The sequence below is a fragment of the Phocoena phocoena genome, chromosome 8, assembly GCF_963924675.1.
Source record: "Phocoena phocoena chromosome 8, mPhoPho1.1, whole genome shotgun sequence".
Taxonomy (NCBI): Eukaryota; Metazoa; Chordata; class Mammalia; order Artiodactyla; family Phocoenidae; genus Phocoena; species Phocoena phocoena.
This window is the reverse complement of record NC_089226.1, coordinates 86,344,111-86,370,875: the sequence shown is the minus strand read 5'-3', so window position 1 is coordinate 86,370,875 and position 26,765 is coordinate 86,344,111. Positions and strand designations below refer to the sequence as shown.

Below are 26,765 nucleotides of genomic sequence, written 5' to 3'. Positions count from 1 at the left end.
TTTCTGTGGTACTGTCATATTGAGTACCAAAGCTAAAGGGTAAAATTAGGCATTCAACAAATGCTTTCTGAGCTCCTGCTATCCTAGCCTCAGACCCACATAAGACCAGAATCTTGACCTCAAAGGATTATAGTTTAAATGGGAAGTCAAGACAAATACACAAGTACTAGAGGGTAGCATATAAACGTGCTGTGAGAATGCCAAAGAGCTGAGTCGAGATTCTAGCTGTTCAAAAATGGAAATCTTCATTTGTGTGCTAGTACCACTTTATACTCATTAGAATGGCTATTATCAAAAAATAACCAGAAAACAAGGTGTTGGCAAGACGTGGAGAAATTAGAGCCCTTGTGCACTGTTGGTGGAAAAGTAAAACAATGCGGCTTCTGTGGAAAAACAACCCAATGGTTCCTCAAAAAATTAAACATTGAATGACCATTTATTTGATCAGGCAACCTCACTTCTGGGTATACACCCAAAATAACTGAAAGCGGGAACTCGAACAGGTGTTGCACAGCCATGTTCACAGCAGCATTATTCACAATGGCCAAAAGGTGGAAACAGACCAAGTGTCCATGGATAGATGAATGCATAGACAAAATATTGTGGTATATACATCCAATAAAATGTGATTCGGCCTTAAAAAGGGATGAGATTCAGATATCTGCAACAACATGGATGAAACTTGAAGACATTATGCTAAGTGAAATAAGCCAGACACAAAAAGACAAATATTTTATGATTCTGCTTTTATGAGGTACCTAGAAGAGGCAAATTCACAGGGAAAGTAGAAGAGTGGTTACCAGGGGCTAGGGAGAGGGGAGAATGGGGAGTTGTTGTTTAATGGGTACAGAGTTTCAGTTTGGGATTATGAAAAAGTTCTGGAGACAGTGGTAATAGCTGCACACAATGTGAGCACTCTTAATGCCCTAGAACTAAACACTTAAAAATAGTTAAAATGGTAGATTTTATATATATTTTACAATAAAAAATAACTTTTAATTTAAAAAATCTGCTGAGCAAATAAAACAAGGTGAGGGACCAGCAGAGATATTCCAGGTGAGGGAAACATCATATGCTAATAAAGAGGTGGGAATTACAGTTTATTTCGGCTGAAGAGTAGAATGTAATGAAAATGAAAAGTAAGGCCATGTAAGTTAAAAAAAGTATGTTGGGACTACTGACTTATGGTAGGTAGCCATAGTACCTTCTAGTATACTCTAATACCTAGTTAATGGGTTTGACATTATTTAAATAGCAATGGAAAGACATGAAAAAAATTTCGAGTGAGTAAAATAAATAACCACAATAAAAAAATTGAACTTGTTTACAGTTCCACAGACATGGCTATGTTCACAAAGCTATAATTTACAAAAAAGAAAAGAAGAAAAACTGCACATGCTTTGAGACGGTCACAACTATAAACCCTGCAGAAAAGCTAAAATAATGGGATTTTAAATACAAAGTGAAGATACCCATGAACATGTTACCTGTTCTCCTTTACTGACTTAGAACACTTGTCCTGAGAGACTGAAAAGGCATGTTAAGGACCAGATCCTTCTAAGAAAAGAAAGGAAAGTAAGGGGACCCAGTTGCAGTAGAGGAACTATTTTATTGTTTGATCAGAGAAGGCGTCCTCTGACAAAGTGAGTAGAGCTGAATGGAGGAAGCCATGCAAATCTGATGGAGAGCCTTCGAAACTGAGGAAACAGCAAGCACAAGAATGAGCAGAGGGCTTCCCTGGTGGTGCAGTAGTTGAGAATCCGCCTGCCAATGCAGGGGACTCAGGTTTGAGCCCTGGTCCAGGATGATCCCACATGCCGCAGAGCTGCTAAGCCCGTGCGCCACAACTACTGAGCCCGAACTCTAGAGCCCACAAGCCACAATTACTGAGCCCACGTGCTACAACTACTGAAGCCCACGCACCTAGAGCCCATGCTCCACAACAAGAGAAGCCACCGCAATGAGAAGCCTGCACACTGCAATGAAGAGTAGCTCCTGCTTGCTGCAACTAGAGAAAGCCCACGTGCAGCAACGAAGACCCAATGCAGCCAAAAATAAATAAATTAAAAATATTAAAAAAGAACATAGAAAAAATAAATTGTATGTTTACCCACATAAGAAAAATAAATTAAAAATAATTTTTTTAAGTTAAAAAAAAAAAAGAATGTGCAGGGAGCATGCTTGGCATGTTCAGAACTCACCAAGGGAGCCTGTGTGCTGGAGTGGAGTGAGTGTGAGGTGAGGCATGGTCAGAGCTGAACTCAGAGAGGTGGAGGATTCATATCATATTGTGCTTTGTAAACCACAGTTAAGGACTTCAGATTTCATTCTGAGTTTAATGAGGAGCTCTTGGAGGGTTTTCAGCAGAGGAGTAACATGATCTGATTTACAATTTAAAAGCAGCACTCTGAAAGCTGCATGGAGAATGGCCGGCACTGGGCCAAGGGTGGTGGTAGAGACATCTATGGGGACACTCCTGCAATAATCTAGATTAGAGGTGGTGGTAGCTTGCACCAGTCTAGTTGGTAGCAGAAGTGGTGAGGAGTGGTCAGATTACATTTAAAAGGTAGAGTCAACAAGAATTTCTGATAGTTTGGATGTGGCATATGAAAGTCAGGAGTCAAGGATGACTCGAGTTAGGAGTACAAGTAAAAAAACCCCAAAATCCAAATTAGATGCCATAGCTCCAAAAGGAACATTTTTCTTTCTATAAAAAGTGCCCCAGGGGCTTCCCTGGTGGCACAGTGGTTGAGAGTCCGCCTGCTGATGCAGGGGACACGGGTTCGTGCCCCGGTCCGGGAAGATCCCACGTGCCGCAGAGCGGCTTGGCCCGTGAGCCAGGGCCGCTAAGCCTGTGTGTCCGGAGCCTGTGCTCCGCAATGGGAGAGGCCACAACAGTGAGAGGCCCGCGTACCGGAAAAAAAAAAAAAAAAGTGTCCCAGAAGCCTACATAGACTTGATTCCTATTCAGCTATTCAAATGTAGACAGAAAAATCCCATTAAAAATCAGGTCAGTTATAAAGAGCTTGTGCTTACTCTTGTGCAAAGCACTGGCCTAGGGAAACAACCCAAGGAAACTACATTTGATTCTTCCAAGTGTAGAAACTACAATTGCTCTCTTCCCCTCTCTTAGCATGAGACCTACCATACAGACACACACAAGCCAGGACTTGATCGTATCAGTGCTAAAGCTGAGGCATCAATATAAAGTGTAATGATTGATGGGTAATTCAGGTGGGTTGGGGAGGCATCTCCCATCTGCCCTTCCAGATCTATTCATCAACCCTCCCCCATACTACTATATGGGCTACATCAACAGGCCTCCTTGCTTTGGCCTCCAGCTGGGTTCTGCCAATGAGCAGAATACACAGGAGACTGAAAGGAGAGAGAAGAGTGAGGTCAGGACATTTTTTTCGCCAGCCCCCTCCTTGAAGGGTTGCCTGGCCTGGCTGGATCCTTTAACTGAAGGGCACAGCTCCATTAGAGATCCTCCCACAGGCTCCCTCCTCCCCAGTTCCAGGAAGTGCTCGCTTCCCATGCCTCTTCAAGCCAAGGGGTGGTCACAGCACCTTACTCAAAACAGCCCATTAGGGCTTCCCTGGTGGCACAGTGGTTGGGAGTCCGCCTGCTGATGCAGGGGACACGGGTTCGTGCCCCGGTCCGGGAGGATCCCACATGCTGCGGAGGGTGTGGGCCCGTAAGCCATGGCCGCTGAGCCTGCGCGTCCGGAGCCTGTGCTCCGCAACGGGAGAGGCCGCAACAGTGAAAGGCCCGCCTACCGCAAAAAAAAAATACAAAAAAACAGCCCATTAGTACAGCACCATCTCTACACCCTAAATTCACAAAAATAGTCACTTATAAAACTCTCCTCAAATTACCCATTTCTAGAGTGTCATCGATTCCCTTGCCAGGAGCCTGTAAAAAGATTTAAGAGGGTGGCATTGAAGTAATAAGAAAAATTTCAAACCACAAGGAAGGTCACTCCATTTGAAGGAACAATATGAGAAAAGAAAGGAAAGAGAAGTACAGATGTTTAGGTAAAGGTGAATGATCGGATGAGCCTAAATGCACAAACTTAACCCAAACCCAGATATGAATCAAAATTTCCAGATAACTGCCTTTGTTGTAGTCACTTGTGTAAATGTATCAAGAGTCATTTGTTTTTAGTTCAAACCCCTATATTAAAATGCACCTTTCTTGTTCTCAGATATGGCAAATACCCTTGCAAAGTAGCACAATTATTTTCTGTAGGAAATGACCAAAATGTTCATGGTAATAGCCTGGAGACTAGGTAGCATTTATAGATAAACTACAGGGAGATCTACAAGTTCCCTAGAATCACATACAAAATTTTGCATGTATGCATTTTTCTGAAGAAGTGGTATAGCTTTTATCAGTTTTCAAATAGGTTTATGCCTCTCTAAAAATCAGTGCTAGTAGATTCCCAAAGAAACTCGCCTGAATTTAAATTTACCAACCTTAATTCTGCCCTAGAAATGTTTCATTAACACGAGAAAGGCCTTGATTGAAGAAAAGTATCCAGTAGATCACCAGCTATAGTAAATGTATTGCTTACCAAGTACAAAAAATAAAGAGCCACCATACACTCCATTTTGTTTACAGAATCTGTTGATTCCTTCATACACTTAGCACTGAATGATACATTTATAAAGACCCTGCTGGAACTGTAAGGTATGTCAGAATGGCTGCAGAACTATTTTCTCTGGATGAAATAAACCAAACACTTCAGAAGAGGTTTCAGCTTGCAATATCGGTCTTCTTGGTATTAAACTATAAAATTTAAATTCTACATGAATCCCAGTTTATTCTGCAATCTTGGAACAAGGGCAAAAAGAAATCACCACTCAAGAGTGTAGGAAAAGAATGAACACATGCATAAGAGTTTGGGGATTTACACATTTTTTCATAAAGGGAAATGATGCTCAAGACAACAATAATGTGTATTTAAGAGTATATCATCTTAGAAACTTACAGCGAGGTCAGTGACATATACTTTAACTCTTAAATGGTCTTACCATCCTTTATACACAGTCTGGAATTTTAGTACCTTATTTAAAATAATGCTATCATGACGATTGCTGAAATACCATTTCACAATGTAGATATTACCAGAATATATCACTTATTAAAAAAAAAAGTCTCATCACTGGATCTTAAAATCTCAGTGAAATCATCTTAACATTAACTTCATGTAACATTTTTCTGAGCCTCAAGTAGCTCAGAATATGTAGGCAATGCCTACTGCACCTAATTTTTCATATTACAATTCATCCTGTGGAGTGACTGAATGATGCGCAGGTAATAATACACTCAGTACCTGCCCGCCACCCATGTGAAGAAAAATAATGCCGGGCACACTATATTACATAGTATTAAACACTGTAAGAATTATGTTAATTGTGTCAATACCACTCTTTAATGACAACTTTCTATAATAAATTTTGTGAACAAAGAAGAATTTCAATGACTATCCAGCTCTACAAGGGTTAATTCATAACCCACTCAAGTTGCCCAGCCACAGTGCGACCTGAGAGTAATTCAGGATGAAGCACTCTGCTTTGGATAAACAGGCCCTTAGATAGTTCGAAGCATCTCTCAGGAAGAATTTCAATGACCCTGGATTCTTACATCTCCCTATTCATAGAAATATACTAAAACCATTAACATGAGATATCTGTTCTTTGTGATTAGCAGTAATCTTTTACCAAGATATATGCTTGACTGTATGTATTTCCTAGACAAAAAAATTCATATACAATCTGGCTTCCCCCCTACCTCTGCAGAGCAGTTCCTCGGAGCTGAGTGGCTGTCTCCCGTTCTATAATCGTCAGTAAGCCGCTGAATAAAACTTAAACTCACAACTCTTATGTTGTATGTCTTTAAGTCGACATCTTCTTGGTAAGATTCCCCTCCTAAATTTTCACTCTTTCAGGGTCATGTTTTGGTTAAACATTCTTCCTGACCTATGTCTAATGGCTGGACATTTACAAATTGGCTCCTTTACCACAGTCGTCGCGTGGAGCAACCCAAGTGGCCTCGAAGGTCTCGCAATAGAAACAGGTCAGGAGAATGAATAAAAACGGCTAACGGTGACGTTTAAATCTCAACAAACTTGGTCAACCTAACAACTCTAAAGAAACCTGAAATGTGACTGGGAAAAGGCCCGAGAGATGCCTCACAACCCAAATTCCAAGGCAAGGTCACGGAGAAGCCATATCACCCAGGCGGCCAGCGACGTAATCAAGTTCTCCTAGTTTGCCCAAAAGCCCTTTGCGGCATGCAGTAGGCCAAGTCAGCAGACTCCTCCCCGAGAAAAAGCCAAGGGAACAGTGAGCCCCTGGCAACTCACACCCAGATGCAGGCCTTCAATCAAAAAGCTCCAGCCCCAGGCCCATTGCTCAGATACACAGAAGCTGAGCGAGCCCCAGCCACTCACCTCGCAGCCACTGCGTGCTGTGAAACCATCTCCAACTAGCTCCACGGCCGGCAGACCACCCAGCAGCCCCCTTAACCAGCCCTGGGCTTCCGCAGAAGCCCAAGAGGCAACGCAGCAACCGCTGATCACAGCCTAGCCTCCAGGAGGCCGCCATCTTCCCGGCCTTCTCCCGGGCTGCCCTCTGCACAGCCTGATCGCCCAGTCATCAAGGCCCTCTCAGGACCCGCCTCCCACCCTGTTGGACACGCCCCCTGGACGCCAGCCGCCCCTCTGAGCCTTGGAATCAAGCTCTTCTAGCCCCGCCTCCAACAGTTTGGCCCCGCCTCCCGGTCAGGCGGCTCCGCGGTTGGGTCTCCAGGCAGGGAGGCCCTCCCAGACCCGCCTTTCGCCTTGTCCGCCCCGCCCCCGGGGTGCCCTCAGGGCCGCCTGATTGCAGTTCGGCCCTTGCCGCGTCAACCCAGGCGGAGCGCCAGAAGCAAAGCAGTGAGAAGGTTGGAGGGCTCAGGTACCCCTCGTCCGGGCCATGTCTAGCTGTCACGCTCCGGAGGGAGACTGTTGCTCACTGCAGTGTCGCGCGCAGGTAGGGGCGGGGCATTGTATTCCCAGGAGGCGAAGCAACGGCGCGGCGCGGCGGCTGAAGCGGGGTGCAGGTCGGGTGGGGCTTCAGGCCGGTCCGAACGCGACCCCCGCGCGCCGCCGCTCCCGTTCCTCGTGCAGACCTGAGGCCCCGGGCCCCGAGGCGGGCCTCCTTCCAGCGCTGGGATTCTTTGATGGCGGGGGTTGGGCACCAAACGTTGAAAAGGGAAAAATAACGGAGGAGAGCGTCGGGCGTCTTTCGTGTGTGTTTCAAAACAACTTAACATGAAGACAGGCCAAGCTGGGAAACGTGAAGCTCTGGAGTGGAAATGAAGCTAAGACTGTGCTCTCGAGCTTCTTTTCTGCGCCCTGGCGACCAGCCCGACGTTTGCCGCCTAGTAGATACTCGGAAACGTACTCCGAGCCAGATCTGCGGACTGTAGCCGGCACTTTTCATCTGCACAGTTGCTCTTCGCCTGTCTCGGTTTAGATTGATTATGGGATGATCGTAAAAAGGATTTTTCCTTAAGCAGAAGTCAAAGGAAAATCCACCCTCAGGCTGCTCATAACTTTTCATTCACTTCTGCGCACTAAGAATTTTGTGGAACACCCACGTGCTCAGGGTGGTGATTAAGACAATGGCCTGGGGTCTGGAGGAGAGCTAGACGAATAAACAATTACAATGTGAGAAGCCTTGCTTAAGAGACAGGGAAAGTCCTTATTCCTCCTGTTATTCTTTTTCGGGGCTGAACGCCCCAATTAAAAAGTAGTAACATGACATATTTTATTGGGAAATACTTGTCAACCACTATCTTGTGCAAATAAGTGGCTTAACACAGATTAGCAAAGTCCCTTGTTTGTTTCCTTTTTCCCACTTATTACAACTTATTTATTTTTTCCTCTTTTTACTGCCAACTAAAATTGTCGTACACTGTCTGCCTCTACAAGGTTTAGGTCACTATCTACTGGAGTGGTTGACCTTCAACACACCCTGAAAGGAGTTCAGAGAGGAGGTAGGAATGAGATATTCGAGGAAGAACAGGACTTCAGATAGTTATTTTTAAGAGAACATATTATGAGCCCAATTTCTTGCATCTTATATCTAGAAAAGCACTAAAAGGATTAATGGAGACATCTCCTCGTGACCAGCGGCAGACTTCTTGTGATCAACAGCATCCATCTGCCAAAATGTGTGCTTGATTCCATGTAACCCCCTTTCACTAAAATCACGTCTCTACTGACCTCCCCCCCCCCACCCCACTGCTTTGGAGCAGTTCCTCCGAGCTGAGAGGCTCCCTCCCGGGTTATTTTGCCCCCAATTAAACTTAACTGTCACATTGTGCATTTTTTTTCAGTCGACATCGTTTTTTTTTAAACTACCCCCTAGAGTATAAACTCCTTTAGTGCAGAGACTTTGTCTTGTTGGCTGAATTCCCAGGAAGTGCTTGGTACATAGACACTCAAGGAATACTTATGACTGGTATCACTACCCACTTAGCTACTCAGCCAACCGAAACTTAGAATTCCTCTAAGCCTTCCTTTTTTTCAGTCTTCTCACCCAAAGCCCACCCTTTCTTTTTAACTTCTTAATTATCTTCCAAATCCATCTCCACCATCACCACCTTACAATTTCATTTTGAAATTATTTCCACATCCTTCTTCTGGTCTGGTCTTTTCCTTCCTTCGTTGTCATGCTTCAGCCTCTTCTCTTTATTGCCACTGTAGACACGTTTCAAAAACAAAGTATGATCCTATCATCTTCTACTTAGAACTACTCAGCAGTTATCAGCCATCGGTTGGTCCTTAGATGAAAGGTCCTTACAGTCTTTTTCCCTCCCCCCTCCATCCCATAGAACCTAATTCCGGTTCCAACTACTCAGAGTTCTCTCTGACTGAAATGCCCTTTCTCCTCTTCACCTACCTGCATACTTGGCCATCCTTCATTAAAACTTAGCTCAGCATCCCTTCCTCTATGAAGCTTTTCCCAACTCCTGCCCCCTCCCACCAGTAGCTTCTGTTCCCATAATGCCCTGGACCATCTTGTTTTAATATTGCTTTGTCGTTTCACAGCTGTTAACTTCTTTACTAGAGTTTGAGCCCTCAAGGGTAAGGATTTTCTCTTATTCGTATTTATTTATTCAGGGCCTTCAGTAAAGGTTTGTTGAATGAATGAATAAGAGGGCTATATAATAGACACCAAAAAAAGGTACACAGTGCAAATGCCATGGCACAGAGTTTGAGGAAATATCACTTCCTGCGGAGAAGATGAGAAGGAATCATAGGGGAAGTGGGTAGGAAGCCTGGTGTAAAGGCTGACAAACAAGAGTTTGACAGCTAGAGGTGGGATAATTGGAGATCCAGCATGAGCAATAACAGTGCAAAGAGAAAAAGATGTATTCTTGGCTGGCAAGAAAATGTGTCTTAGTCATCTATTGCTGCACAGCTAGTATCCCAAAACTTAGGCTTAATGCACAATCATTGTCTCACACAGTTTCTGATGATTAGGAATCCAGGAGAGTTTAGCTCAGGGTTCTGGCTCAAGGTTTCTCATGAGTTGGCAGTCAAGCTGTCAGCTGGAGCTTCAGGTATCTCGAAGCTTGACTGCAGCTGGGATCTGCTTCCAAGCTCACAAAGTTATTGGCAGGCCTCTGATCCTCACATTTTATTGGCTGGAGGCCTCAGTTCTTCACTCTACAGCCTTCTGCATAGGCTGAGTACCCTTATAACATGGCAGCTGGATTCCCCCAGAGCAGGTGATCCAAGAGAGAGCAACCAAGACAGAGGCTGTAGGCTTTAGTAACCTGCCATCAGAAGTGACATACTGTCACATCTTAGTCTGTCTTCACACAGACCAGCCCGGTACAATGTGGGATGGAACTCTACATGAGGATGTGAATACCAGAAAGCAGGGAGAGCCATCCTGGAGGTTGATTACCATAACTAGGTTGACTAGAACTGAGAGATGTATGTAAAAAAGTGAAAGAAAATATGTGAAAAGTTAAATTGGAGCAAGAAAGCAGATGGACTTAAATAAGAGACCCAGGGGGTGATATTTGAACATTAAATGATTTGAGGAAGGGAGTCCAGTGATCAAAGTAGTGTTATTATTTTAGTACTAATAATAGAGTGAAGGGTAAGCCGGAGAAGAAGAAAAAGGAGATATTGTAGGCAAGGAGACCAAATAGGAAAAGGTAACTTTAATCCTCCCCAAATATGTGTCCGTGAGAGCTTTTACTCAATTCTTGCAAAATAAGAAAAATAAGGACGATGGTAAAGTGAATTTCACAAAATTAATTGCATTCATTTAAAGGACTATGTTTCATTCCAACATTATCCTTCCTACTTTTTTTATGTTAAAAATGCACTTTCCTTTTTGAAAAATGTGATAATGGATGATTAAATATAACCAATGTCATTAACTGGTAACCTTATGTCAGTCCCTAAAATTTTAAAAGCAGCAACAAAAACTACCGGTCTTGAAATTCAGAAGTCTAAGAATCACTGATCCAGATTATTAAAATAAGGAGACTGATAGCCAGAAAGGGTCACAGACTCGCTGTAGTGGGGGTCAAAGCTAAAGCCAGCCTCTTTGTCTTCTGATTTCTAGTCAGTGCTTAACTGGTAAGAAGAGTTTTTGTTTTTTGTGTTTTTTGCGGTACGCGGGCCTCTCCCTGTTGTGGCCTCTCCCGTTGCGGAGCACAGGCTCTGGACACGCAGGCTCAGCGGCCATGGCTCACAGGCCTAGCCATTCCAAGGCATGTGGGATCTTCTTGGACAGGGGCACGAACCCTTATCCCCTGAATCGGCAGGCCGACTCTCAACCGCTGCGCCACCAGGGAGGCCCTGTAAGAAGAGTTTTTAAGTGTAGTGAAGGTAGGAGGGAGAAATAGGGCTTTGAGTGGAGGTGAAGTTGCAGAGAAAACCAGTATGCAACGAGGAGAATGAATCAGAAGTGCAGAAGGAAACAAAGACCAGAGACAGAGAAAATGCTGACACTTTGACTGTGCCTGTATACAGTCCATTCTTAGGCCAGTGCGAGAAAAAATTCAAGACTGAAATGATCAAAAAAGACTACTAGGTGTCTTGGGGCTATCTTCACGCTATTTTACAGGTCTGTGAATTGTAGAATGCTGACAGTAATGCAGATGATTATTTTTCATAGAAAGGCAAGTCGTCTTATAGAGATTCACCTTATTGCTGCAGCGGGTATTGTCCAGTTTTTCTATATCATTTATTTGTAAATCCAGGATTCCTGATTATTTTTATGTGTGTGTGTTTTGAATTCTCTTTGGACACTGTTGTATCATCTTTTTGGTTCCCTCATTTAATTGATGGGCTAAATACATTTGACGCGTGTTCATTTTAATGTTTGTAAGAGTCCCTTGGGAAAACCTCTATCTGGGGAATAATGCCTCTATTATGCTTGAATTGAAAGAAAAGGTGGGGGAAGGGATTAGAGCCATTGTTGGCTGTGAGCAGGTATCTCAGTGACATTGGAGGCTGATTTACTTAAAATAACTAGATTGAAAAATTGGGGAAATGAAGTATTGATTCAAAAACTGTTTAGGCTTTAGTGTTTTGAAAGTATATACAAAATACTGTTCAATGTTTCTTCCTCACTGTATGGAACCTCTACTGTAAGAAGTTGATTGTAATCCATCTTTAGATATGTCTTTCAAAATTCTTATTCTAACAGACCTAACAGTAACAGACAAGTAATTTTGACATTCAGGGAAGAGCTAAATACTAACTAAACCTTTTCTTTCTTGTGAATTCTTCTTAAAATACATATTTTAATTTTTACTTTTCTTATTATTCTGGATGACTTAAATGACTGCATTTTTACTAAATATATCTCGGTTGGTTCCTGCTGCTAAGTGATTATTTTTCTTGAAATTGTAATTTTGTGGGTTTGAGCCATTGAATGAAACTTTATTAACAACAGCTGCCTTACCATTGTTATTCCTGTAGCATGAAGCAGGCCAATTGTTCTAATACCTCAGTACTGGAAAGACAAAAGGGAAAGGGGAGGCCCTTAATAACAGACTGTTTTCTATAATGTTTGCAACGTGCCCTGCAAGTTGATGGTTAAGGATTGGAAAACTGCAGGAGTCTTCTCATTAGCTGTAATTTAATATGTAATTAAAATATCACTTATATCCCTAAAAAAGGAAATAGCAAATTATACAGGGCATGGGTAATTTTGGCTAGATTTCATAAGGAAAGATGTAAGAAAGACCAATATAACTTTATTTTTAATTTTAATTCAGGAATTTTTAACTCGTTAAAATGGGAAGGAAACGAATGTTGACTGTGTCACACATTGTGCTTCATGCTTTGTATCCATTATATCTCATTTTAATCCTCATAATGTTCTTATTTAATGGATGAGTAAACTGAGGCCCAAGGTCACGTAAGCAATAAATGGTGTAATATAGATTTGCCTTTGTGTCCATTAACTCCTAAGCCTGTGTTCAATCAGAAATTTTAAAAAATGTCAACATTCCCATGTTTTTAATTTTATATATTTAAGTCTACTCCATCAAATGATCATTCGTAGTATTTATCTAAAATAAAATGTGTATGTAAAATATTAACAGTGAATTTGGGAAAATATCATAATTTCAGAAATCCAATTAAATAGCTGAAAATTTAGTCTGTTCAATAATAATCCCTCTTTGGACTCAAAGATGTTTTTTTCCCCTTTACCCAGTGCCAAGATTTATATATGCAGGTTTGCTAGCTGTGCTTCTCTGCACAGTGTGACTACTTCTTGTTCACTTTCACCTGGAGGGTATAGCCCCTTGGGGTCCCATGTGTATGTAGGGATTTTCTATTAGATGCCCTATTCTGAGCACACCCAAGGTTTTATCTTGTGTTTCTAGTGACATGAATAGCTATCAAAATTGAAGAGGTCACCAGAGATTTGCAAATACCTTCAGGGAAATTAGGGCTTTGGATCTCACTTCCCTCCCAGGTAGACTCACTCTTGTTTCTTTTATGGCTGTGAAACCTTATTTTCTTGCCAGCTCAGCAGTACATTTTGAAATATTGTTTGAATGACTTATTCAGCAGTTTTACTTGTTTTCAAGGTAAGGTTGTATATTATACTGCCAAAATGGAATTCATTGTATTTCTTTATTACAGTTTTTGTTTTCATTAATTTTAGCTTTAAAAAAGAGGAGGAAACGCCTTGTTTTGTTTTCTAAAGAAGTAATCATTAGACATTTAAAAGTAAGGCTTTTATTTCAACTAGATTTATCGTACTGATCATTTCACCATTTATACAAATATGGAATCATTATATCGTACACCTGAAACTAATATAATGTTCTATGTCAATTATACCTCAGTATAAATAAATAAATAAATAAGGCTCAGTGTTTATCCCAACATATATCTTCATAGGATTGGGCCTAGAAAGTATTATGATTATTTCTGAGTGCTTTTTATATTATTTTCTTGACTTTATAATTCCATAATAAGTATATATTGCTTTTGTAATAAGAGAAAACAATACAATTGCTATGAAACAAAGGACATTTTTAGAATAAAAATAAAATTGAACCAACACAGATAATAAACAAATAACTATCATAGTATATCATGTATATCATGCCTTAATTGAATAAGATGTTATGTGTAAAGAAATTTTCTGGACAGACTGAAGCATGTCCCTTTCAGCACTAGATCCTATTTTATTTCAGCCATTTCAGTAGATACTTTGTAATATAATCTGGGCATTTCTCCACCTTGTTCTTGCAACCTGTTCCATAATATTAGACTGAATAATTCCTGGTTGCAAAATAATATAGTAGATCCACATTCCAAACATTAAAAACAAAATATATTTTGTAATAATTTTCTCCCTCACCGTACCTCTCTATGGTAGATTTTCTTAAACTTGCTTAAATTGGTTTCTTAATAGAGATATCATCTAGAATAGTCATTTGATAAAATAATGTCTATTTTAGAAATCATTATCTTCTTTTTAAGGACAAGGAACATCCAAAATACTTGATCCCAGAGCTCTGCAAACAGTTTTACCATTTGGGCTGGGTCACTGGGACTGGAGGAGGAATCAGCTTGAAGCACGGGTAAGTTTCTGGCTGATTTCATTTCTGAGAATTCTCCATATAAGTAGACCACAGAGAGCCTAACATGTATTATGTACAAAGAACAACCAATGATCAGTTTTATGATACTGAAGGTATTTAGTTTCTAAATAGAGAAATAGGTATTTGCATAACTGAATGGAATAAGTGTGCAGATGTTGCGGATATAATAAATAAGGATTTAAGAACCATAATTTCTAATCAGAATAATTTGGTCCCCAGTCCATGGAGTACCAAAGTTAAATAACATGTTGCTGGGTATGTTCATATGTCTGGAACTACCAAGGGTCCCCTCTGGATAGACAGGATTTGTTTCAAAGGTTCAGATACATATCTTAAAGTCACTTAAATATAGATTACTAACCACCTAAAATTCTAAAAATTACATTTTTTTGAGTCCAAAAAAAGGCAATATGCCTTTCTAAATGCATGTATCATTATTAATGGACATAGCACCTGCAGGTCCATGTTGTTCACAGGACAAAACAAGAGGTACTGGCCTTGAAACAGAAGGAATGAATAGTAGGTAATTGTTCTTTAGACTTACTCACTGTCTTTCCTTTAAGAGGGTGAAGAAATACGTAACCTACTAACAATGAAAATAGAGGTTGTGGAATCTCACTCTCTTAAGTGTTTCTGGAACAGGATTAATGTATTTGCTCCTGAAATATTTTGGGAATAATATTGTCTGGAGGCTGAATGTTAAAACTGAGTAACTTGGGGCTTCCCTGGTGGCACAATGGTTGAGAGTCCGCCTGCCGATGCAGGGGAAACAGGTTCGTGCCCCGGTCTGGGAGGATCCCACATGCCGCAGAGCGGCTGGGCCTGTGAGCCATGGCAAAAAAAAAAAAACAAAAAACTGAGTAACTTGATTTATTTCTTTATCCTAATTCACTTTCTTTAACAAAATTGGATTACTACAATATTTATGTAATGTTGAATTGTTTAGAAAAGAACGGAATGTAAAATGTAATCAGAACATTTTGAACAAAGGGGATTTTATGGCATACCACAAGATGATGCCATTGAAATTTCGTCTGCTTCAAATTACCAAGAAATTCATGAAATATTAATTAAACTGTGGGAAATGACAGGAGAGCCCTTAGTCAACAAATGTCACAGTTCATGTATAGGGAGGCTCTCAGTCTGGAAACGTTCTGTTCCACATGGTATCAACACATGGGACGTCCGTCATGTGCGTCCTCTCTTACCATCAACCCAGTGCTAATGTGTCAATCAGTATTTTGCAGGTTTTCAAGTTATTTTGCCAAAACTTTCAAGTTGATCTGTTCACAGCAAAGTCCTATAATAACAACACTTGTTGTTGTTTCATTTATTCATTTAGGAGTTGAGTCCTGGTAATTTGGTTTCTCACCTGTATTACTTATAATAAATTATATTCTAAACATTGCCTTTAGTTAACTGCTTTTTTTTTGCATTTGCAGAAATAGTTTGTATATGTACAAAAGAGAGCTTTCTACCAAACTGAGTTAAAATAACTTTTCCAACTGGCTCAAAAAAAACAGCTAAATTACAAATAGAATGCAGGTAAGGGACCATTGCAGATCTCAAGAGGGAATATTTTTGATCATAAAGACATAAAAGACTATGTTCTTAGTAAAACTAAAATTCTTTGTAGAACCATGCACTAAAATTATGTGTGGTCACCCTAAAACACTCACTGGCACCTCTTAAAATTAATTGGCTTTATGGCACTACAGTCAATTTATAGGGAAGTTGCATTGTGTTCGTAAAATGCTTTTTCCTCAGCTTCTTAATTGGTGAGGAGCCTCCTGGAGGTCACAGGTGAAAACAGCCGCAGTTTTATGGCACTGTATTTGGAATCTTACTAAATTTTTGCTTTACAGAGTAGAATGGCTAATTTGTAGTAACATGTTGAATTTTCTCCCTAATATTTAAATGACTTCATAGACCCATATCAATAATTTTATCAGCAATATTATTCTCATGTTAGTGAAAGTTTGGTTTTCTTTATCTGATGCTTAGAGCAAATAAATTTGGAATGAAGCACAAACCCAATAGATTGTGTTTCCAGAATAATTCTAGCAATAAGCCCTTTGGGAAATATGAAATTATTTACTGATTCCAAGGTTTGGCTACTATCAGTTTAGCTTATGCTACTGGTGTATGGTGCCAAAAATGTATATAATCAAAGGTAGCTTGGGCTTCCCTGGTGGCGCAGTGGTTGGGAGTCCGCCTGCCGATGCGGGGGATGCGGGTTCGTGCCCCAGTCTGGGAGGGTCCCGCGTGCCGCGGAGCGGCTGGGCCCGTGAGCCATGGCCACTGAGCCTGTGCGTCTGGAGCCTGTGCTCCGCAGCGGGAGGGGCCACAGCAGTGAGAGGCCCGCGTACCGCAAAAAAAAAAAAAAAAAGATAGCTTAAGACACATATAACAGTTAAATCAGAAGGAAGAAATGGAGGACCAAGGAAATAACAGTAATCAAGGCAATTCCAGGATACTAAGCAGCCATTGTACTTAGGCTGGTTTCCTGTCTTTCACAGCATTATATTTTTATGTGTCAGAGACGCTAATCCTGTTGTATGCTGTTAGAATTAAAATTAATAAACCTATATTGTAGACAAGATAATTGAATCATAGTAAGGGTTAAAGGATTTATTTTAAGTAAATAAAAGTAGAACATGTATTATAAACTCTTGTGTTTTGTTCATCTGCTCACCACATTGTGAAAGAGCAGGGAGTATGGAGAAAATAAATTCGAAAACTTAATACCTTGAAACTCAAAATGCTTTTGTTTGTGGCTTACAGTACCAAGTAAATACTTCACTTTTAGTCTTTGGCATGTTTCCCTCCTAAAATAAAGGCTCTGTCATCTTTGTATTAATATTTTTATCCACGTATCTCCTTCTTTGTAGGTATACTGTTTTCTAAAACCTATTTAGCTAATCTTTTAATTACTCAAAGTTGATCAAAGTCTAAACTGATTTCCATTTTATAAAGACAGTAATAAAAATAGGTTTAGCATACCAGGAAATTTCCTAGTGGTCCAATGGTTAGGACTCCACAATTTCACTGCTTAGGGCACAGGTTCAATCCCTGGTCGGGGAGCTAAGATCCCACAAGCCATGCGGCATGGCCAAAAAAAAAAAAAAGAAAAGACATTTAGCATACCAAATTATTTGAACAAACTGAATAAAATCCCTGGATTTTCCCACTTCGTAGGTGGAGTTTATTTACCAGCAGACTGTTTCAAACTTTATTTGAGTCTGTTCCCAGGACTGCATAAATATCTCCGCACACAAGAAGACCTACAAGTCCACTTACCAGCGGAGGTGACTGGACTAGGTACCACACATGATTCTAGAGTCTCTTTCATGTTACATGAGGACAAAAGATTTGGATCCCTGGTATTTATAAGGGGCCGTTTTAACAGTAATGATCCCTATGCATTACCACTGGTTCCAGAGGAATGCCACTTTATGGTTTTCTTATGCAACAAAGTTCTAAAGCAATAGGTACTTTGTGAAAATGAATGCTTGAACAAAGCTTACTCTGCTTTGGATTTCACTCCCATTATCAGGCATTTATTTTCTAGACCTTAATTTACCAGTAGATCCTTAAAGGAACTTTCTTAAATTTTTTTCAGTTCCAAGTCTATAGGTTTATTAGTAACCCCAACTTTGACAGCTCAATTCAATATAGGCAGTCATCCTCATTTTCACTGGGAAACAGTTAATATTTATTCGTGTCCCTACATCCATGCCTCAGTGGCAGAAGCTGGAGCGTGCAGGTGCTGGTATTTCCTTCATTTGCATTATGTGGCAGTTCTTTAACGGCCTCTGTCAGCAACTGAAACTGATACATGAGCCAAAGGACCTTCGTTGAGGGTGGAGAGAATTTAGAGAAGATTTTAGATTAATTTCCGGAGCAAGTTTGAAAGCACCTTGTGGTAAGTGGTAGTGTTATAGCATCTCCCTTAGCACAATGTGCTGTGTAACACAGAGATCTCCAGATGTAGCCATGCCTTTTATATTTCTAACTTTCTGCAATTGTTCTGGCTTTGTTACCAAATATTTTCACAAGATAGAAGTGTTTTTCAATTAGGAAGCATATACTGTTCCACCCAAAAAGTAGCCCAGTGTTAATGCTGTAATTTAACAAACCATCCAGCAGAGGTCTCTGAGCGTCATGTTTTATAATAAGAGCATTTCAAACAATAAAATTAACCCTGATTTCTTGCAAGCAGAGATCTACTCCAAGTGAGCATATTTCCCCTGATTGGACTTTAGAATAACTGTGTTCCATGTATAGTAAGATAAACTCTGCTTATTCATGCTTAAAGATGCTAAAGACTTATATTTTCAGATTTGTATTTCCCCTAACCAGATAAAAGCCTGGTTACCATTGATTTTGTACCATAAAAGGAAATAAAGAAATGTATATGAAAATGTAACAAAAGCAACTATCAACATTTTACTGTGTCACTAGCATTATAAAGAAATTAATTTGGTATTCTTTCTATACAGCCTACACCATTAATTAAATAAAGCAGCTATTTGTATGACTTGATTTATAAAGATCATTAATGATTGGACTGCAGGGTACACTTTTCTTTTTGCAAAAGCAGAACGTTAGAGTTAAATAAATACCAATTTCTGTATTTTGTGTTACCAGCAATGAAATCTACATTGCTCCTTCAGGAGTGCAAAAGGAACGCATTCAGGTATGGTAAAGGGATACTTCTTAAACCCAAATGTCTGTTCTTCTCTACTTGATTATTGTTTTGTGAAATGGAATTAATATTAAAAGAAATTTTAGTTTTGAAGGGAGGTTATATTGTGATGATTTAAATAACTAATCAACAAACATTTGTTAAGTAACTATTAAATTTTTTTAAGGTGGTAAGTATCCTGCTTGCAATCAGGTGTTTTGAATTCTCATTCAGCCTCTAGAGGGCAAAAGTGAATAGTGCAATCTTAAGTCATCATAAAAAATGATTCTAACTTTGCAGCGTTATAACACCATCTTTATCAGGCTAATAGGGTAATCAGATTGGTGGTCTCAAATGGACCAAACTGATTCATATTTAATAATGGCAAAGCTCTTTCAATTTAAAGTTATAAAACTTTGTATCAACATTTTGAGAAGACCCATTCTGTATTAATGCTAGAATAAACCCAGAATAGAGTTAAAACAAGCACATAATACTTAATTCTGTCTAAGGCATAGTGCTTCATTAATAAAACATTTATATTGTAGTTTGTAGTAAACCCTGGTAAACGAAAGTTACAAGTCAGAGATATGCATGTATTACTAGGAAAAACCTGTGGATCTACATAATTCCTTAGAACTTTAAAAATAGAGTACGTCATCGAGATTAACATTTCTGAGTACCAGTTAAGTTTCTCAAGGGATAAGAAAATTTTACTCTGTATTTTTCCTCTTATATTATGAAATGTGAAAAAAATTATAACACCCATTCTAAAATGATGATTATATATAGTCTCTCTGAAATATAGTTGTGAAATTACATGGCAAAGCTGAGAAACTAAGTTGATGAAATGACATCAACATCATTACATGCATATTAAATTTTCCATATCACTTTTTTCTTCAAATTCTAAAGGTCGATTTTTTTAACTTTCTTGAGATGATTTTTATTAGTAGAAAACATTTTTTTATTTTTCAAAATGGCTAAAAAATTTTGAGAGAGAAACTATAATTATATAAATATTTAAAATATGAGTTAAATATGTATATATATTAGCACTGTTTATATATACTATATATAAATGGAATTGTGTATATGTGTGTGTGTATATATATATATACACACACACACACACAAGAAAGGGGACATTTCTAATTGATATTGTATAAGCCTTCTTTTTTTCTTTTTCCCCCTCTAAATAGCCTGAAGACATGTTTGTTTGTGACATCAATGAACAGGACATAAGTGGACCTCCACCATATAAGAATCTTAAAAAAAGCCAGTGTACTCCTCTTTTCATGAATGCTTACACAATGAGAGGTAGGCAGAAAATGTATTCAACGTAAAGAATATTTGCAGAGTAGGCTCCTGTAAATAATGGCAATTGTTGTAGTTCACAGTTCTTGAATACCTGCTATGTGCAAGGACTTTAAATATGTTAACTCATTCAGTCCTCACATCAGCCTCTGTGGGAGGTCCATTATTACCTCATTTTATATATGAGAGGACAGAGGCTCTGGGAAGATTTTCCCAAAATAAACAGCCAGTGAGTATTGGGGCCAGAATTCCAACCTAGATCAATATGATTCCACTAGACTGTCAAGTTAGCCAACTAAATATTATATTCACAATCCAATTCCTACTCTTAGTTCACAGTTATATCTCTGGGAACTTGTAGTAGAAGTTAATCAAAATACAAACGAGGGAAAATCATGCCCTTTTCTTCACTTCAGTAGGAGTGATCCTCTTTTTTGAAAAATTTACTTTATGATAAAAATAGGACTCTTACTTTAATTCCCAGAAATTGTGGTAGAAAACCAACCTGGAAAGGTTGAACCTAGAGGACAATGTAAAAATAGGAAAGTATAACTGAAGTACTGGCTCAGCTTTGCAATGAAGTCATTAGGACCATGCTTTAGTATAGCCCCTGAATAAAATCAATATAGAGTTAGTAATCATGCCATGTGCTGTTCCCAGACATTATCAGCTACTACTGAAAGGATGAAACTTCAGCAACAGATTCTAACAGCATGAAGAATCTTTCCTAGCAAAAAGCTAAATAAACTTCCCATTGCAAAAGTAGCCATTACTGAGTTTTATAGCATACAAATTCTTTTTTAGGTAAATCCCTTGCATCTATATCTTAAAATTCCTACCATCCCCTTACGTTACTAAAATATGGCCTACACTGTGAAGCATATCTTGATGATTAAGGGACAGACTAAACTGGGTTCAAATCCAAGTTCTTCAACTACTGTCTAGTTGGACAACGTAGTTAAATAACCATGGACAAATTCTTTAACATCTCTGAGCCTCATGTCCTTGACCATTAAATGGGGGAGATGGTTGTTGTGATGATACGAAGCGATAACATCTATAAAGGGGATTTGCCCAGTGCCTGGCACATAGGAATCCCTAATTGAGTGGTAGTAGTATTATGATTATGGTCTCCACAGTCATTATAGTTGTACTTCAGACCATGTAAAGGATATTTCTTGAGCATGTGTGAAGTATCGTGCGTTGTCCTGATGCTGGATAAAGCTTAATTTTTTTCCTTGTGCTTTCTGACTTCTCTTATCAGTAGTTCTCTTTCCTCTCTTCCTTTCTCTCCTCCTACCCGCTGCCAACTTATTATTCCATGCCAAGAAAAACGAGTCCAAAGCCATATACAAATAAGTGTGTGTGTTTAAGTGTATATATTTTTTTCTTTAAAAGGTGCAATTTAGTTCTCACTGAGCGTGTAACTGTATTCTTCCCCCTCCAGGAGCAGGTGCTGTGATTCATACCCACTCTAAAGCTGCTGTCATGGCCACCCTTCTTTTCCCAGGAAGGGAGTTTAAAATTACACATCAAGAGATGATCAAAGGAATAAAGAAATGTATCTCGGGAGGGTATTACAGGTATTTTCCCCTATTTTTTGCTTAAATTATTTGAACAGGGCTTCCCTGGTGGCGCAGTGGTTGAGAGTCCACCTGCCGATGCAGGGGACACGGGTTCGTGCCCCAGTCTGGAAAGATCCCACATGCCGCGGAGTGGCTGGGCCCGTGAGCCATGGCTGCTGAGCCTGCGCGTCTGAAGCCTGTGCCCCGCAACGGGAGAGGCCACGACAGTGAGAGGCCCGCGTACCGCAAGAAGAATTTGAACAGTATTTCTCCTTCTTGTAATAAACAGGATACTGATCTTTTTATGTATTTAATGAGATGTTGTAGATCTGTGTTAGATAGTACCCCCCTTAATATTATACTTCCAGATCTATTCTCAGTGACACAAATCAGATGCCTCCCCTCCTTTTCCCCATCCCCAACCCAGCCTTGGTAAATTATTGCCAACATGAATAATTAAATGTTTGTCAGAGTAAAATCCAAAAATCCTGGCTGAGATATCTACAGAGCTGGAAAGAGTGTGTTCCTTTGTTGAAGAACCCCAAGAGCAAGCTCTCCTCACCTTCACTTTGTCTTCAGGAAGTTTCAGCTCTGACTAAATCTTATGCTTCATTTTGATCTCATGTAGTATTTCTGGAATATTTTCATTTTTAAAAAAGTTTTATAATTATTTTAATTAAGTAGATCTCTATACGTTTATAATTTTTCAGTGTGGAAACTGGCAGAGATAGTATAGAATAGAGGCCTTCTGGATAAAATCAGCTAAACCCACCAGCCCACAAAAATGTAGCAATTATTCGTCAATCTAGAGTAGTGACATGAAGAAACACGTTCCCAGGGCTCAGGGACAGGCTCGGCATTTTGTTTGAATGTACAGGCATTCTTGTTCCTGAGCCTTCACCCTTCCCAATTTCCTAAAGGAGCTGAATCCACTTTGCCTTGTTTAGAGGAAAAGGGTGCCAGTTTTTCTAAAGTGTTCTTACAGCAATATCTTACTGTTACTGCACATAATAGACTGTATGTGTTTAAACTAGTGTGCTGAGAAGTTAATTGGACTTGATTTTAGTTAATATTTATTGTGTGCCTAAAGCATTCCTCAGCACTGGGAAACACCTATTTACAAAAGTTAAATATTTAAATTATGAAAGTGTACATACTAGAAAAAGCATAGCCGCATATTGCCTTTTCCATATCTGGGTCTTGAAGGAGAGGCATTTTGTGTGCTATCAGTTTCATTGGCATTTGATTGCTTTGGTGAAGAAATAAAAATAGGTTTGAAGGGGCTTCCCTGGTGGCGCAGTGGTTGAGAGTCTGCCTGCCGATGCAGGGGACACAGGTTTGTGTCCCGGTTCTGGAAGATCCCGCATGCCGCGGAGCGGCTGGGCCCCTGAGCCATGGCCGCTGAGCCTGCGCGTCCGGAGCCTGTGCTCCACAACAGGAGAGGCCACACCAGTGAGAGGCCTAAGTACCACAAAAAAAAAAAAAAAAAGGTCAGAAGAACGTGTGAGACGGTGGGTAGAGGAGCGGAGCACAATAGAGAGCCTTTGGAATTTTGTGGAGAAACAAATGCCATGAATGAAAAGATGTCATTTGTTATGCATCACAACGTATACACTTTATATATTATTTTGAATGCCTCAGAATTTAAAGAGTACAAAGTTTTTTGACATGCTTTTGCAATTCTATTTGAACCTGGCTGGGAAATCAGTAACAGGGTCATTATCACAGCTCAGGGGCAGTGATACTTCATCAGTATTTGGGGAGAATCCTAAGTGTCCAGTCAAAAGAAGGGGGCAATAAAAGGTGGATGAGTAAGAAAGAATGGAGTTTTTACATTTTCTATTTTTTTTTTTTTTTTTTTTCCGATATGCGGGCCTCTCACTGCTGTGGCCTCTCCCGTTGCGGAGCACACGCGCCGGACGCTCAGGCTCAGCGGCCATGGCTCACAGGCCCAGCCGCTCCGCGGCATGTGGGATTTTCCCGGACCAGGGCACGAACCCGTGTTCCCTGCATCGGCAGGCGGACTCTCAACCACTGCGCCACCAGGGAAGCCCTACATTTTCTATTCTACTTTTTAAATTTTTAAGTCCATCTTAAAAAAAAAATTATAATAACTTTCAAATGCCTAATTCTTATCGGGGGAGGTTACCATGTTAACTATAATTGTTGTACCTTTTGGATGCAACATGCCTATGGTAGAGTGAAAAGAATACTGTTTGATGGTCCAAGGACTACCCTGGCTCTGTTCCTCAGGTCTTATTTTGCTGTGAATTATTTTGCACCTGGAGATATTTCTGACTGTTCGGTATATGGTAGAGGAAAATATAAGTTTGTGGTTCTCCTGGGACTAGCAATTTATTCCTTCCACATTTAAGGATATTTTATAATTACCTCTATTTTACGTAAGTGAAGTAATGGGCAACCTCGTACTGTTCCTGATAATGGTTGGCCAGGTTCTTTATCACATGACAGCTACTCAGTCTGTACCTTCCCTGAAGTAGTAACTTCTGATAATATATGGATAGAACTTATTTTGGTTAAGTTTAGCCATCACAGAGGTAGTTGAAAAGCAGATGTAACATTAACAAGGCAAGAGAAATTCATGTTAAAAGGAAAACATGTCTGAGTTTTGATTGGTTGTAAATGACCTCACAAATAGACATAGTTTTACCAGTAACAAGCTATTTGCTTAAATATTACTGCAGAAACAAAAATGAAAAATGCATATTCTGATTTCATCACATGTACTTACTAAAAATAAGGTAAAGAAGTTCTAATGTCGCAGATTTGAGAACGTTCTGAAAATATTGTCATACCTTTAATAGTTAGCTCCAAAAGGTTTTTGCTATCCCAGGGCCATAAACCACACCTGCATTTATTTATTTGTCTATCCAAGACACTTTTGGGTCCTGCAGAGATAGAACAGAATGATTTTGTATCGTTGGGAAATTCCTGCTTTAATAAGTATTTCAATTGTTAATCCTTCCTATGCTTCTAATTCTGAAATTTATCATTTCTCATCTCCTGTTAAAACTACTGTGATTCTCTATCCTTCAGGGAAATACTTGTATGATCTTGATAATTTCTTTGTTAGGTTTTGGTATCCTGTACAAATTTCTGCCACTTATACTTAGGATTGGAACAATGCCTGCCAAATTCCCAAGGCGTCTCTTGATACCGTTGTTTATACAAGATACATAGAATAACATGCAAAATCTTGTTCCTAATTTGGAGTGGCTTTTCAGATATAAAGAGAACGTCTAACTTGTTATTTGAAAAAAATATAAATTTTATATATGAATGCCTTTATTTGTTTTAAAAAGGAAAGCAAATGGCTTGTTTTGTCTTAATAGATATGATGATATGTTAGTAGTACCCATTATTGAGAATACACCTGAGGAGAAAGACCTTGAAGAGCGAATGGCCCGAGCAATGAATGATTACCCAGACTCCTGTGCAGTACTAGTCAGACGGCATGGAGTCTACGTCTGGGGAGAGACGTGGGAGAAGGCTAAAAGCATGTAAGTGTACGCTGAAACCAAAGAATGTCTGGGGCAAGTCACCACACTCTAAAAGAGAATGAAATGTGTTTTTTTTTTTTTTTTTTTTTTTTGAAATGTGTTTTATGATTGAAAACGGAGTATGGTTTTTTTGTGTGTTACTGGTCAAATTGGTTTAAATTTAAATAGTTTATCATTAATTATTTCTAGATATTTTATTTGTATTATATATTCTTTTGTTAAATATTTTTCAGATGAGCTGTTATTTGGCAAGGCACTATGCTCTTTGGTACAAAGAAGGAGATACAGATCTTGTTCTCTGAGTTGAGGGCTAGAATAAAGCTAACCCAAGTTGCATTAAGATTTGCTGTATTTATTTCAAAAAATGGCACATAATAAAAAATTTAAATTTACATAAGTAGCATATTTTAAACTCCCTTTTATTTCCTGAGAAGTGCATAGTATGGTGGCATGATTCAGTATGATTCCGTGTTTTAATAATGTTGGAGACAAACTAAGAGAAACTTTGCCCAGAATTGAGGAAAGGAAAAAAAAATCTGCTAGGAACAGGGTTAACTTGATGCAGAGGAAAAATGTGATTGTTAGGATTGGAGAACTCTCTTTTCACTGAACACTTTTAGTTCTTTTTGCTTTTAACAGGTGTGAGTGTTATGACTATTTATTTGATGTTGCCGTATCAATGAAGAAGGTAGGACTGGATCCCACACAGCTTCCCGTTGGAGAAAATGGAATTGTATAAGCCAAGTGGAAGTTTATTATACGTAGAGACAAAGCTCATCTTAATTATTACTTAAATGACTCAGGTATTTTTTTTAATGAATTGAAAATTTCCATGAAGCTATTGATTTGTCACTAAATGCTGCAGATCTTCTGACAACTGGATGATACTTGCTTATATTCTTGTATTTTAAATGGCAATACAATGGAATAATTTTATAGTGAATGTTTTTTGTGTTTATTTCTAAACCCCTTAACAGCAAAATATTTTCCTTTAATTTTTTATATATACTCCCAGAGAATTCCTATTACTCTTTAAAGTTGTTAGGATAATAGAATTCATTGGAAAATGTCTACTTAATTACAGAATGAGCATTTTCTTATTTTAATATTGGTATCATAAATTTACATGAAAAGTCAAGGACATATATATCCCTCAATGTTGATGTCAAAACAATTTTATAGATTTCCCCTATACGCTGTAGTGCTTGCCTATATTGTAACACAGAGCACTCATCTTATATTGGGATCTGTTGTAAAATTCAAATCAAGTGATATTAACTCAAACTCTCCTAGCCAAATAAACTGTGACCAACCCAGAGATGTAATCTGAAAGTGTTTTTTTTTTTAATGTAGCCAAAAGCAACACCATCTTGATCTTAAGGTTTTATTTGGTTAATGCTTTTATTTAATTGGGAGAGAAACTAATACACCATCTTCTAAATTATAACCTCATACACCCGCCTCTCGGTTGATCGTCTTGAACCATTTGAGTTCACTTACCCCAGTTCTTTCACTCCAGCAAGT

The 26,765-nt window shown here is 39.2% G+C and overlaps 2 protein-coding genes across 3 annotated transcripts in view; one reads left to right on the top strand and one right to left on the bottom strand.

Moving 5' to 3' along the window:
- Positions 1–6,621, bottom strand: part of PDHX (pyruvate dehydrogenase complex component X) — a 76,346-nt gene extending 69,725 nt beyond the window's left edge. The window contains exon 1 of one of the 2 annotated variants that reach the window (XM_065881699.1): positions 6,458–6,621. In XM_065881699.1, coding sequence (XP_065737771.1) covers positions 6,458–6,611 — 154 coding nt within the window. In that variant the 5' untranslated portion in view covers positions 6,612–6,621. The remainder of the gene's footprint in view (positions 1–6,457) is intronic. The other variant, XM_065881700.1, reaches the window with a different exon arrangement.
- Positions 6,622–6,778: 157 nt separating this feature from the next.
- Positions 6,779–26,184, top strand: APIP (APAF1 interacting protein). Its single transcript, XM_065881987.1, has 7 exons — positions 6,779–7,037; positions 14,030–14,130; positions 18,802–18,850; positions 20,041–20,158; positions 21,603–21,738; positions 25,074–25,241; positions 25,881–26,184. The coding sequence occupies exons 1-7, from the start codon at positions 6,981–6,983 to the stop codon at positions 25,978–25,980; spliced, it is 729 nt and encodes a 242-aa protein (XP_065738059.1). The 5' UTR covers positions 6,779–6,980; the 3' UTR covers positions 25,981–26,184.
- The last annotated feature ends 581 nt before the right edge of the window (positions 26,185–26,765 follow it).